Source organism: Pangasianodon hypophthalmus, chromosome 20 (genome assembly GCF_027358585.1).
Source record: "Pangasianodon hypophthalmus isolate fPanHyp1 chromosome 20, fPanHyp1.pri, whole genome shotgun sequence".
NCBI lineage: Eukaryota > Metazoa > Chordata > Actinopteri > Siluriformes > Pangasiidae > Pangasianodon > Pangasianodon hypophthalmus.
This window is the reverse complement of record NC_069729.1, coordinates 10,371,818-10,386,531: the sequence shown is the minus strand read 5'-3', so window position 1 is coordinate 10,386,531 and position 14,714 is coordinate 10,371,818. Positions and strand designations below refer to the sequence as shown.

At 39.2% G+C, this 14,714-nt stretch overlaps 1 protein-coding gene across 5 annotated transcripts in view; it reads left to right on the top strand.

The window, feature by feature from the left end:
* Positions 1-8,186, top strand: part of tmem51b (transmembrane protein 51b) — a 28,440-nt gene extending 20,254 nt beyond the window's left edge. For 3 of the 5 annotated variants that reach the window (XM_026935701.3, XM_053227205.1, XM_026935702.3), the window contains exons 2-4: positions 2,482-2,933; positions 3,586-4,048; positions 5,155-8,186. In XM_026935701.3, coding sequence (XP_026791502.1) covers positions 2,545-2,933; positions 3,586-4,018 — 822 coding nt within the window. In that variant the 5' untranslated portion in view covers positions 2,482-2,544 and the 3' untranslated portion in view covers positions 4,019-4,048; positions 5,155-8,186. The remainder of the gene's footprint in view (positions 1-2,481; positions 2,934-3,585; positions 4,049-5,154) is intronic. The other 2 variants (XR_008300616.1, XM_026935700.3) reach the window with 2 other exon arrangements.
* Positions 8,187-14,714: the final 6,528 nt, after the last annotated feature.

The following is a 14,714-nucleotide window of genomic DNA, read 5'->3' as shown; positions in this document are numbered from 1 at the left end:
TGTAGGGGACTATGTATGCAAGCAAAACATCGGTTCAATTCAGTTCAATTCAATTTTATTTGTGTAGCATTTTTAACAATGGATATTGTCACAAAGCAGCTTTATAGAAATAAGTAGATTCAAATTAAATTAAATCAAAATAAATTGTACATATGTGAATTTATCCAGAGGCAACAGTGGCAAGGAAAAACTCCCTGAGACGATATGAGGAAGAAAAGTTCCTTGAGAGGAACCAGACTCAAAAGGGAACCCATCCTCATCTGGGTGACAATGGATAGTGCAATTATAAATAAATCCCTTCTATAACGGTGTACTATGTGGACAGATAGTGCCTTTGTCAGTGGATGTTCGTGTACGTCCTCAACACTTCTAGTCTTTTTGAATTTGTTAAAATGTTTGGCAGTAATATTGTGTGTGGTGTGCTTGCCATATTTCCTGTTAAAGTCGTAATAGGGAACCTTGCGACAGCTTCCCAATCCAGCCATGAGAATGATTTCAATGAGTTCTTATTTTGTCAAAGGCATTCTTAAAGACTCTCTGAAAAAAATATAGAAAATAAAGTAAGTATGAAATTTTGGATGACATTTTGCTAAAAAGTGTTAATTTCCCCTATATATGGAGACTTTGGGATACCCTGTATATTCAATCTTCGTTTTTCACAAATCTACACATTTCATGTTACCATACATTTCTTTGGGCAATCAATTAGGGCCTCTACTTTGTTCACATCAGATGTATTTTTAGAACAATTGATTAGAAACCGATTTATGTCAGCTTTACTATATCAGCGTGGATCAAAAGTTTTACACCAATTTTCTGTCTCTTTAAACAGTCTGACAGATTCCAGAAATTGATGTAATGACTTTTAGAAGCTTCTGATGACCAATGGTTCGTAATGAGGAATTAGTTGAGAGTGCACCTGTGGCTGTATTTAGAGCTAGTGCCTTTTTTCCATTGACACCATTGGGAAAATCCAAAGAACTCAGCTAAGACCTCAGGGAAAAAAACTGTAGACCTTCACCAGTCTGATTCCTCCTTAGGAGCAGCTGAAGGTACCACAAACGTCTGTACTTACAATTGTATGGAAATAAAAAAATAATAATCTTGGGACCACACAGGCACTGTATTTTTTAGGAAAGGAGTACAAATTAAATCAGAGGGATGAATGAACTTTGGTTCAAAAAGTTAAAAGGAACCCCATAGCAACTGGTGAAGGAGACATCAAGTATCAAAGTATGTACATCCATTAAGAGAATCCTATATCACCGTGGCCTGAAAGGCTGTTGCACAAGGAAGAAGCTTCTACTCCAAGACCAGCACAAAAAAGCCAGACTGAAGACTGCCGATGATCACCATCCTTTTGGAGGAATGTTTTCTGGTCAGATGAAACAAAAATTTAACTGTTTGGTCATAATGATCAGCGCTATGTATGGAAGAAAAAGGGTGAGACTTTTAATCTGAAGAACACCATCCCAACTATGAAGCATGGGGTGGCATCATCATGTGGGGGTGTTTTGCTGGAAAAAGGGCTGGTGCACTTCAGAAAACTAGATGGCATCATGATGAAGGAGAATTACTGAAGTGCTTATCTAGAAATACTGAAGCAAACCCTCAAGACATCATCCAGAAAGTTAAAACTTGGTTACAACTGGGTCTTCCAGCAGGACAGTGATCCTAAGCATACCTTCAAAGTTAAAGGCAACAAAGTGAAAGTATTGGAGAGGCCATCACAAAGCCCTGGCCTGAATCCCAGAGAAAATTTGTGGACTGAACTGTAAAAGCATGTATGAACCAGGTAGCTCACAAACAGTAACACCAGTTGACAGGAGGAATGGGCAAAAATGCCAGCAATGTATTGTGAAAATCTTGAGAAGGGCTACTCCAAGTGTCTTTGGGCTACCGCAAATGTTAAACAAATTAAAAGGCAATGCCATATAATACTAACAGTGTGTGTGTCAACTTTTGATCCACTGAAAATCTGATATGGTAAATAAAAACTGAAATAAATCTCTCTTAGCTATTATTTTGAAATGACCTCTTATGGAAATAAAGACTTAACTTATGAATTGACTTAACATATTAAATGTATGGTAATATAAAATCTGTGGAGTTTGAAAGTCTTCAGCCTTGGTGTATGTAAAGTTTTGGCCTCAACTGTATGTGCAGTAATGAACTCGAAACAGTTCATGTTTCTGCATATAGAGTGGATAAATAAGATTCAATTTAGTGCCGCTTCATCAGTACTCTATGATCTTATGGCATTCACACATCCAGTATGGCAGTGATGCATTTTGTACTTGATTTCCTACAAGCATATTTATAAGGCATCCCATCTGATTATATCTTTGTCATACAATCATATCAATCAAATCTTCAAAATAATTGTTTCTATCCACAAACAGTAATTCCTTTTCATTAAGATGATTGCAAGATTTGCTTTGCTTTTTGTCTGTGAACTAATCAACTTCTCCTGTTTCCCAGGTTCAGACTGCTTCTGAAACATTCTTCTCTGAGACTACGGTGAGCAGGTTGTGGTGCGGTGCCATGTGTTTAAGTGGGCAGCCTCTGTGCTCAGGCAGGGGCCATGTGCGATCTAACTCCTCCTCTAGTGAGGGCAGCAGCTCAAGCTCTCAATATGCATTCTGTGCCCTGGGTGTAGGCCTGGTGGCGCTTGGAGTGGTCATGATTCTGTGGAGCGTGGTGCCACTGGAGGTGCGTTGGAATAACACAGGTGTGCAACATGATGGTGTTGCCAATGATGATACCAAGCAGAAGACCTCATCTGTGGCTTTTGTGCTGGTTGGGGCTGGACTGGCCTTGCTGCTGTTGGCTGTGTGCCTGGGAGTGAGAAACAAGCACAGGAGGAACAGAGGGACAACTACAGCCACTGGTACACATTACACAGACCGTGTGCCAGGAGAAGCAGGAGAGACGTGAGTCTTTTACTACATTTTCAACTAGTTCAGTTGAATAACATTATTTATTCCCAAAGGGATAGTTCATTGCTGAGCAAATTGAACATTACAAACAAAATAGAAAAAACATAACCTACATGAAAATAATCACACATTACTACAGCAGAAGCAATGTAAAATTACATATAAGATCCAAAAAAAAAATGCTCCCCTGGTGGTCTATTTCTATTGATGGATGGGGCAAAGGAGTCTTGACAAATTGTAAAAAGCAACAGTTGTTAGTAATTTTATAACTAAAGGATGCATCTACTGTATATTGTAAGTGTCCAATGAGTGTGGCTATGAGGTTAGATGCACCTAATACACTGACAACAAAGTGTATATATTCTACATAGAATATGAGGAGGGAAATAGACGACATAATGGGTAGTTAATGTGCTGATTGTAGCCACAAATGTTCATAGATCCAAAATTTCATAGATTAGGTAGAGAAGGATATAGGGATTACCTATACTGAAGCTTTCTTGCTAATCATATTTATTAATATTATTAACAGTTCAGGTTTTTATGTCATATTATAAACACAGACCACTAGAGAACTGTGTATTTATATAAATAAATTTGTTTAACCTGCTTCTTGATTGACCTGCTTCCTGTGTGTTTGCCGCAGCTTGGCACCTGCCCCAAACTATGATGTGCCTAGCTATGATGAGGCTGTGACTAGTGGGCGTTATCCTATTCGCCAAAGCAACCTGCGCCAGAGTACCTCACAGCTCCCTTCTTATGAGGACCTGGTTGCTCCAGTGGAGAATGAAGGAGAAGGATCAGGTGGTGCGAGCAGTCAAAATGCTTCTTCTCCTGGCCCTCATGTTGGCCCCCCAGCAGCTGGAACAAATGCGCAGCCGGCCCGCAGCAGCAGCCGAGCGAGCTACATCCTCAGACCCCTCCGCGTGCGCAGGATTAAATCAGAGAAGCTCCATGTCAAAGATATCCAGCTGAACATCCAGAGCCTCCCACAGGGAGGACGAGTGACCATCGAGCCCCTGACACCTCCACCACAGTACGAGGACAAAGTGCCCGAGTTCCCCACAGAACCAGTGTGATGGAGTGAGCTGTGTATGAACACTGTCATGGTGAATATCTCTCTTCACCTGTGCTGTTGCACTTGGCAGTGCCTATGGCTTTGATAGAGTGGTATAGGTCTGCTTCAAAGAATTGTTGTAAAGAATTGTTGTAAAGAATTGTTGTAACTGTGATGTGGTATGAAATTTAATACTACTTTTGAATGTGATAATCTACAAGCCCTGTGCTTCATCTAGGACAAAACACTAAAGAGTATTAATTTTAATCTATGGATGTTTATTTGGATTCAAATATTTGGCAATGTGAATTAGTAGTGAATTTTTTCAGTGAGATTTGTGATCAACTAAGTATATCATCAAAAAGAGCTCTGTCATCACATCTGTACTCATACTCAGATTACGTCTGTCTGCCTTTCTGTCCTTATACGTCCTTCCTTTATATTGAGCTTTAAAGAACTATCTTGAACAAATGTTAATTTGCTAAACAATGTATGCTATTAGCATGGTGTTATTTGCATAATGCTAATTGGTGGCTAGCAATATTAGTATTTTGGACAATCATTCATTAAATAGAAAAAGGGCAGCATGGATACACCAGTTTCACTACAGTCAACAACTTGAGATTGTCAGTCAGAACTTGAAATAGCAAACATGATTGTGTTGTGGCTGTTTTTCATAAAGGAAGGAAGCTGAAAAGGAAAAAACAGCTGCAGCAATACACAACTGTACTACAATACACATGTTGCTAATGTTTTAGCTCTTGCTGTCATGTCTGAAGGAAATTCTTTCAGGAAAATAATATACAATATGTACACCTCTGTGTGTTGAGATTTAAGGACTAAACATTCATTATTGTGAAGTGTAAAACATGTATTTGGGGGGGAAAAATGGCTGCTAAAATAACAGACCATTATGTATGTTACTAATATTGTGGGTTGGTAGGCGGGGCTTATGACTGTCTTTTTCAGATCTTTTCATAAAGTTTTGGGTCTTGTATGTAATAATAAATGTATATGTTTATTTCCTATTCTTAGTTTTTTTTTTTTTTTATCTTTCTTTCAATCATTGGCTGCCCTACTTACATTTTTAATGTGCTCTCTAGTTAATAACTGGAGAAAATCTAAAATATTACTGTATGCCCTGTTTGTTTACTTTAGTAAAGGTTGGTGATGGTGGTGATAATAAGAAGAAGAATAAAAGCAACAACACAACTTATGTAGGGTAATATATTTTGGTTTGTTTAATATATGTTTTATTATTATTAGTAGTAGTAGTGGTAGTAGTAGTAGTGGTGGTGGTGGGTTAATGTCTATGCTGTGGACAGACTTGCTGAGTAGCAGGCATGTGACACTTACTGACCTCTATTCTCAGTACAATAGTGATTCTAAAAGAGATTTATAACAGCTTACAAAGGATCACATGAGGTATGACAGCCTTTTGAATACACTAATAATATAAATATTTGAATTATTCATACCGTAAACACTGCAGCATGTCCAGATTTATACTGCCCTCTAATGTTTGTAATGTATAATTGCCACCAATCTGCTCTCTTAAGCGCTCAGTTCTCAGTTCCATGCAGTGCATGTTTGTGTTTTCCCTGCTCTAGCACAGCTGATTCAGTTCATCAGATAATTACCAAAACCACTAATAAGCTTAACTGGATGCACGGAAGCAAAAATATGCAAAATGTCCAAAATTGGCATTACATTGGAACATAATTTTTATACCATTTCTATAATAAAGGCCTGCTTTTTGTCTCTTAGCATTAAGCAAGCCTAATTTAATTTGCATTTAAATTAATTTGCCTTATAATGATAGTCTGCTTTCAAACAGTTATCAGGACTACTGAGTAACTGAACATCATAGTACAAGCATTTAAGTCCGAACAACTCTGGCTTTAAATTGTTTTATTTTAGGGCTCATTCCAAAATGAGCAGACAAAACATAGGAATAACATTCATGAAATGTATCAGTCAGGATTTAGGCCTCATCATAGCACAGAGACAGCACTGGTAAAAGTTGTAAATGACTTACTACTGGCCTCTAATCAGGGTTGTGTCTCCTTGTTGGTGCTGCTTGACCTTAGTGCAGCTTTTGATACCATTGATCATGCTATTCTCCTTGATAGACTAGAAAATGTAGTAGGCGTTAAGGGAACAGCCCTTTCCTGGCTCAGGTCTTATTTGACTGATCGTTATCAGTTTGTAAACGTAAATGGTGACTTCTCATACTAAGGTAAAGTTTGGTGTCCCCCAAGGCTCTGTTTTAGGCCCACTGCTCTTTTCTCTATATATGCTACCTCTGGGTAAAATTATCCGTAAGCATGGTATTAGCTTCCACTGTTACGCTGATGATACACAGTTGTATGTTTCAGCAAAGCAAGATGACAGACACCAGCTTACTAAAGTTGAGGAATGTGTAAAAGACTGGATGCTTATTAACTTTCTCTTACTTAATTCTGACAAGACAGAGGTACTTGTACTAGGACCACATGCAGCTAGAAGTAAGCTTTCTGATTACATAATAACTCTGGATGACCTTTCTGTTTTATCATGTGCAGCAGTAAAAGACCTTGGTGTGATTATCGACTCTAGTCTTTCTTTTAAAGCTCATGTAGATAATATAACTAGGATTGCTTTCTTTCATCTCAGAAATATTGCTAAAATAAGAAATATATTGTCACTACACGATGCAGAAAAATTAGTTCATACTTTTGTTACCTCTAGGTTGAATTATTGTAATGCCTTACTGTCTGGATGTTCCAGTAGATGCATAAACAAGCTCCAGTTAGTCCAGAATGCAGCAGCAAGAGTCCTTACTTGAACCAGAAGATATGACCACATCACCCCTATCTTATCCACACTGCATTGGCTCCCAGTCAAATTTCGTATTGATTATAAAATACTACTATTGACCTATAAAGCAATAAATGGTCTCGCGCCACAGTACCTGAGCGAACTTTTGGTCTTTTATGATCCGTCACGCCTACTTAGATCAAAAGGTGCAGGCTATTTGTTGGTACCTCGAATAATGCGGGCTACAGCTGGGGGTAGAGCTTTCTCTTACAAAGCCCCACAGTTATGGAACAGCCTTCCACTTAGTGTTCGGGGCTCAGACAGTCTCAGTGTTTAAGTCTAGGCTGAAACCATATTTGTTTAGTCAAGCCTTTTGTGAATAGTTTTCTTAGGTACAGGGGCAGGTCTGGAGGGTTTCACAGGCATAGAGTGTTGTGGTGAACTGGGATGTTTGGATGCTGTCGCCCCCCCACTCTCACACGTTCACTCAGGTTTGTCGACGGTGGAGTGGCTGGCTGCCTTATGTCCCAGGGTGCCCTCATGTCTGTGTTAGCTTCTGGCTCTCCCTTTTAGTTATGCTGTCATAGCTAGTCTTGCTGGAGTCCCTGCTTGCACTCTGCATGCAAAGTACATCGTGCTTAACCATTAGAGGACAAAAGCTCACCTAACAATCTCTTCCTTTCTCTCCATCTTTCTCTCTCCCTCACTCTCTGTCGAGCTACACATGCTACTTCTGAGATGCCAGTGACGCCAGTGATCCTGACCCCTTCTGCTCCTCCTCGCTGCCTGACCCATCCTGCTGCTGCTGGGGGTGGCCCCATATGGATTGCCTGAAGAACTGTTTGGATTGCTGGGGATGGCGCCACCTGGGGGCTGTGGAGATGGCATGGGGATCACATATGGCGAGCTATACTGTAATGGCTTGGGACTGCGATTGCTGTAGTGGCTTTGGGGCTGCAGTTGCCACGAGCAGCTTCGTACTCAGGACTCCATCAGTGGACAGTGGATAGATTTTAACCAGCCGGATTTCTTGCAAAAACTGTGATGAATTTATTGGTTGCACAATTGCACTATTTGTCCATATAGTACACAATAATAGAAGGGATTTATTTAGAATCGCACTATCCGTTGCACCCAGATGAGGATGGTTTACCTTTTGAGCCTGGTTCCTCTCAAGGTTTCTTCCTCATATCATCTCAGGGAGTTTTTCCTTGCCACCGTCGCCACTGGCTTGCTCATTAGGGATAAATTCACAGTGATAAATTCAAATATTTACAATATATTTTTGTGAATCCATTTATTTCTGTAAAGCTGCTTTGTGACAATGTCCATTGTTAAAAGCGCTATACAAATAAAATTGAATTGAATTGAAAAGAGCATGATTTCTCTCTGCTGACTGAATGATTCTATACTTTTTTTAGCTAAATAAATTTACTTACTGCAGCTTTAAAGTACAACCTGTTTTCATGTTATGTGCCTTACTATACTAACACAAATTAGTAGAAGGCAACACTGGGAAAATTCAAACATATATGTTTTCAGTTGTTCTTGGCTGCTGTAGTCAAATGTAGATCTTTATTGTCATCACAACTGTATACAATGTGCAGTTCACAGTGAGATCAAATAAATGTTCTCCTGGACCCAGGGTGCAACATACATGCATGACAAACACAGTACTGACAGGACATAAATAAAATGCAATAGGAATAAAGAAGCATGCAGGAAGGGGGTAGTGAGAAACATTGGAGTGAGTATACAGGGGGCAGTAGAGCATAAATAATCCAATCACAAAACATTTAATATTACAATAATGTATTTTGCTGTATCAATTAAAAAAAATATGAACGTGAACCACTGAAAAGCCTGCTCAAGTGATGCAAACTTATGTGTTCCAAGGTAATGCCATATAGTAACGGTTTAATGTACTACTTTTACTTATTATTAGGGGTCCAACCACAAAGTGCTTGTAACCCTATTGTTTTTGTTAGGATTTTCAGGGGTCCAAGCACAGAAGGTGCTGGAAACCTATTGTATTTGTTAGGATTCTTCTTCTTCTTATCATTATTATTATTATTATTATTAGGGGACCAAGCACATAGTGCTTGGAACTCTATTGTTTTTGTTAGGATTCTTCTTCTTCTTCTTCTCCATTAAAACTGATCATGCAGACCAAATCGTAGGTCCTACAGACGTAAATCTTGGTCAGTACGTAGTACTCCCTCGTGCTATTCAGGCAAGAGATGAGCCCGAAAGGCCTAATGGTGGTGCTATAGTGAGGTGTTTTTCGTTTTGGCTCATATCGCAAAAACAGGATATGAAATGACCCATACCCACCAGAAGGGGGTGCTATAATACATGAATTTACCTTTTCATTTATATCTTTACAACTGTACGGAATAGAGTAAAACCAAAGATTAAAGAGTTCTATCAGCAGAATTCCTGAGTTTAATTACCTTTGGCAGTCATCCTTTCTGCTATTTTTAATTTTCTGAAAAACCTTTTTTTACTAACTTGTCCTTGGCCATCCATTTGATCAGCATAAAATATGAAATAACAAAAACATACTAAAGCAATTTTGATTGGCCAAAATTGCTTGGCCGCTACAGGTCAATCAATTTTTAGGCCACTGCATGTATGTACTGAAAGAGCTGCATCTTCTGAATGCAAAGTCTAATTTCTACAAACTTTACAATATATAGTCAGTAGGACACTCTCATTCAAATATCATAAAAATGGACCTATAGAAGGCACTATGAACAAAAATTGCATATATCTCCTCAACCGTTTTACATAGGAAGATGACATTTGCTAGGCTTTTTTTCTTAGTGAAAATTAGAAACTTAATCTCCAGTTATTTTTCTAATTAAAACATTTGGGACCGAAATGTGTGTGTGTGTGTGTGCATAACCAGGAAATGTGAGAGATGGGAGTCTAGGGACATGTTTGTTCTTAGCAGAGATAATTGTGTGCGTTAAAGAGGCTGTGGTTCCTTTAAATTGGCTTGACTGGATTGACCAATCAGAGTGTGCCATTCATGAACACTGAACTCCTGTTACCTATTTTCCACCGAAACGGTACGTGTTCTAGTTCCGGACCCGGTTCTCGGCCAGTGCTCGGCCTGGCGAACTGGAGGTTATCGTGAACCGGCCAAGAGTTTCCACTGACTTGAGAAACAAATGGTGACATAACAGGTTTCATTGCTACATGCTGTTTATGTGACTATGGAATTCAATGCGCTGGTTAATTGACTGGCCGGTCGGTGTCCGAGGACAGAATCCAAAACATTGTGGTGGACAGTTTTATTGCTTCAGCCACTGCTGCTTTTAGTGAGCTCCTTTTCCTGATCCCTGTACTCCTTCTTAAGTTTATTGAGTTTGTTTACGATTTGCTCAATTGTCTGATTGAAGCCGGCGTTGAGCATTTCTTGTCGTAGAAAGAAATGTCCTACACCTTTTTTTTTTTTTCCTTTTCGAGCTCTCTAGTTTGTCTTGGATCTCTGTTTAAAGACCATATCAACAGAAGAATGCATGTTTCCTCTGTAGACCACTGCTGAACTACCTTTTCCTGACATTTTGTGTCTGTTTTCTATTGCAGTAGTTACTGGAGATGATAGCGCTGTAGCTAGCAACCAACACTTTTGTTGTTCAGAAAACTTTTTCTAGTGACGCAATATTTCCCCACCCCTGCACTGCACCCATTCCCTCCAGTCGAGCAAGTTTTTAGGGCCGGGGTGGACCCAATTTTTCCGGCCTGGGACCACCGCACAGGAACCCACACCAGTGGAAAAGGGGCCTGTGAAAGATGTAAAAGACTCACACATTCAAGAACCACTGAGTGCTAAGTTTATCTAGTTTATTAAGTTTATTTAGTGGTTAGTTTACTTACCCTCACCGAACACTTTATTAGGAACACCTGTACACCTACTCATTCATGCAATTATCTAATCAGCCAATCATGTGGTACAGCAGTACAATGCATAAGATCATGCAGAAAAAGGCCAGCAGCTTCAGGTAATGTTCACATCAACCATCAGAATGGGGAAAAAATGTGATCTCAGTGATTTTGACTGTGGCATGATTGTTAGTGCCAGACTTGCTGGTTTGAGTATTTCTGTAACTGGTGCGATAAAGAAAAAACATCCAGAAAGCGACAGTTCTGTAGACAGAAACACCTTGTTGATGAGAGAGGTCAACAGAGAATGGCCAGACTGGTTCAAGCTGACAGAAAGGCTACAGTAACTCAAGATACTCTGTGCAACAGTGGTGAGCAGAAAAGCATCTCAGAATGCATAACATGTCGAACCTTGAGGAAGATGGGCTACAACAGGAGAAGACCATTTTGAGTTACACTTCTGTAAACCAAGAACAGAAAGCTGAGGCTGCAGTGGGCAAAGGCTCACCAAAACTGGACGGTTGAAGACTGGAAAAAAATGTAGCCTGGTCTGACGAATCTCGATTTCTGCTGAAGCAAACAGATGGTAGGGTCAGAATTTGGCGCCAACAGCATGAAACCCAGCCTGCTTTGTGTCAGCAGTCCAGGCTGGTGGAGGTGCTGTAATGGTGTGGGGAACACTTCTTGGCACAATTGGGCCTGTTAATACTAATCAGTCATCACTTAAATGCCACAGCCTCTTTGAGTATTGTTGCTGACCATGTGCATCCCTTCATGGCCACAGTTTATCTTCTAATGGCTACATCCAGCATGATAATGCTGGAGCAAAGGGAGGCCCTACCCAGTATTAGTACAGTGTTCCTAATAAAATGCTGAGTGAGTGTACCTCTAGTAAGTTGTATTGTGCGTGCATATTAAGTAAGTACGACTGCACTATTTTTATTTGTTTGATTTTAATTAAGCCAAATGAATAATATGGTAATGTTAAGGTGATAAATGTGGTTTCTGGTGTTAGTATGGCTGTTACAGTGAATTCTGCCACTATTATGTATTTAAATTGTAGTGCTGACTTAAAGAATATAAATGGATGTAGTATATTTTTCTGGCTTGTGATATTGTAGTTTATAAATAATCAACATAGAGCTGCACGGATCGTAGCTACTGTATACGCACTGGGTCAATCACACAGTCAGCACGTGAAGACCTCATGTTTAAGAACAGTCTGTATCCGCCTACTAGGAATTCAGTGCTTATTATAGAGAATGTTATAGAGACAACAGTGGAGTCAGTTTAGTTCATTAATTCATACAGTATTTGCCCAAAATTGAGGCAGAAGGATGCTCTGGATGAAAAAAAAAATGACAAAATGCACACATTATCCATTAGTAAAACAAAAAATATGAGGCCTTTACTCATGTTACAAACATGAAGGGCCATGGCTTGAGAATAATTTCATGCAAAATAAAGTCTTGATCTTAGTTTCCACATTTTAGTTCTGCTTTTAAAACGATTTTTACATCCTAGCTAAATGTCTGCTGAAAATTCTGACCTTTAGGTCAATTCACATTCTGTATCTGCCTCAAAATGTCGGTTTGACGCCCACTGCATCACCAATCTAATGTCACTAAATATAAATCTGTAACATCAACAGTGTTCTCCTATGTGATCATTTTTTCCAGACAGAGCATGCCATGACCCAAATGTTCCTGCACAGAACACAGGCAATGATTTTAACTGTAAAGTAATTGTATGTAAAGGTTACATGCATGAGTACTTCAGTCAGGATGCATTCCTTCAGTACAACAGTCATACAAGAAAACATAGTTCATCTTACAGATTTCAGTAGTGCCCCTACTGGCTTAGATTCAAATAACTGTTTCACAGGGTGTAAGTCCTATGAAGCTAAAATTTGTGTACTGCATTGTTGTGCTAATATGTGAGTGGATTTCTACTGTCAACTAGGTTACTTCAAAAAACTTACTGCAACACACGCTTCACAGTTTTAGCATTATGCTACTGTCACCAAATTGTAATAGTTATAGTTTATAGTTATTTAATAGCAGCTATATATAAGGGTCCAAGCAAGAAGTGCTGGTAACCCTATTATTTTAGTTAAGATTTTTCTTCTTCTTATTATTATTATTATTCTGATTGTTCACTAAAACTCGATGGGTAGCCCAAACCGTAAGTCTTAGAAACACCAAACTTTGTCATATCATGCAGAATTCCCACCTGTACTCAGGGAAGTAAAGGGACCAGCATCAGTCTGATGGTGGCACTACAGTGCAAGCATTTTTGTCTTATATTTCGAGAACCATAAGACATGCACTCAAAATTATTTATTCCACTTATTCCGTGTCTTCTGCTGAATTTATCTACACCTGTACTATAATTTCCACCATGACAGATTTTTTGCTAATTTTTTATAATATGCAAAACCTACTTTTGCAAACTAGTCCTAGAATTTTTGACCGATCTTAACAAACCTGGGGTCAAACTACTGAGGAGAGTGTGAACCTCAATAAATTATCAAATTTATGTTGACATATGTAAAAAACTTGGCCGCCACGTCAATCAGTTCTAACGAGGTGGAGCATAAGTTACTCAAAGTGCTGTAACTCATGTAACAAGCTTGTGTACATTAACCTGAAAGGCATGTACAGGACAAGATTGTGAGGTCATGGGAAAAGTGGACATGCATAGGATGCAGCACTAAGGTTAGATGTGATTGGACCTTTGATGATGACCTAATCAATTGAAAACATGGCCACCACTGGCCAATCAGTTTTAAGCAGGCATTTGACAGGGTTAACATTGAGCCTTCTTCACAAAACTTGAATTGTAGGTTAGAGTGTGGACCTACTACTATCTGATGCGATCTGAATGCATCACTACCACTCCACTGGGAGTGATAGTCCTATCTCTTGATAAATAAGAGCCCAGTACAATTTATTGTTAGTATTAGTGGTCTGGCTCAGCCCATATAAACTTGTCATTTGAATAATTTGGCACAACCCACTGCAATTTACAATAATTTGCATAATTTGCGAAACACACTTTTGCGAACTAGTCCTAGAATTTTTGTCGGTGTGTCACATATTTGGTATCAAAATACTCAGGAGAGTGTGAACCTTGATATGTTGATATTTGTAAACAATATGGCTGCCACATGCCAATCAACCCAAGTGGGCTGGAGCTGGTTTACTCAGACAGCTGTACTTCATCAATGTCTGCATGGAATTGCACAAAAATTAAGTTACGTTTAAATAGCTATTTCTCAGAAACCAAAAGTCCAGTCGTGCTAAAATTTGGTGTGCTGCATAAATGTGCTAATCTTTCACTATATTTTTGATTACCACTGAATTACAAAAGCATGGCCATCTTTAGCCATTCAGCTTTCAACAGGTATGGTTTCTTTACTGTTATATGTACACTGGCAAGGACTGGCCACTGGGGGCAATGTTTGCGAAGACTGCTTGGATCCTGCAGATCACCACTTGCCGCTATTATTATTATTATTATTATTATTATTATTACTACTACTACTACTACTATTAGACAGTGGTGGCTTGGTGGTTAAGACTCTGGGTTACTGACTTTGAAGGCTGGGGGGTTCAATTTCCAGTTCCGCCAAGCTGCCACTTTTGGGCCCTTGAGCAAGACTTAACCCTGCACCAGGGCCACCATATCATGATCCCAACTTCCTAACAAGCTGGAATTCACAAAGAAAAGAATTTCACTATACTGTAATGTATATCTGACAATTAAAGGTTTCTTTCTGGCCTTCCTTTCTTTCTCTTCTTCTTAATACTACACTAACAACAACAACAACAACAACAACAATAATAATAATAATAATCTGAATGACCTTAGGATAAAGAATTCAGAGTAGGATAACAGAAAATGTAGATCTATAGACTCCTAGAACTTGGCGTCTGCAGTGAACTGTCTGCATGTGCATTCCCATTAAAGTCTAATCTGAGTGTGTGCAGTAACTCCACCCTTCCTGTATGCTCCACTGCGGCGGT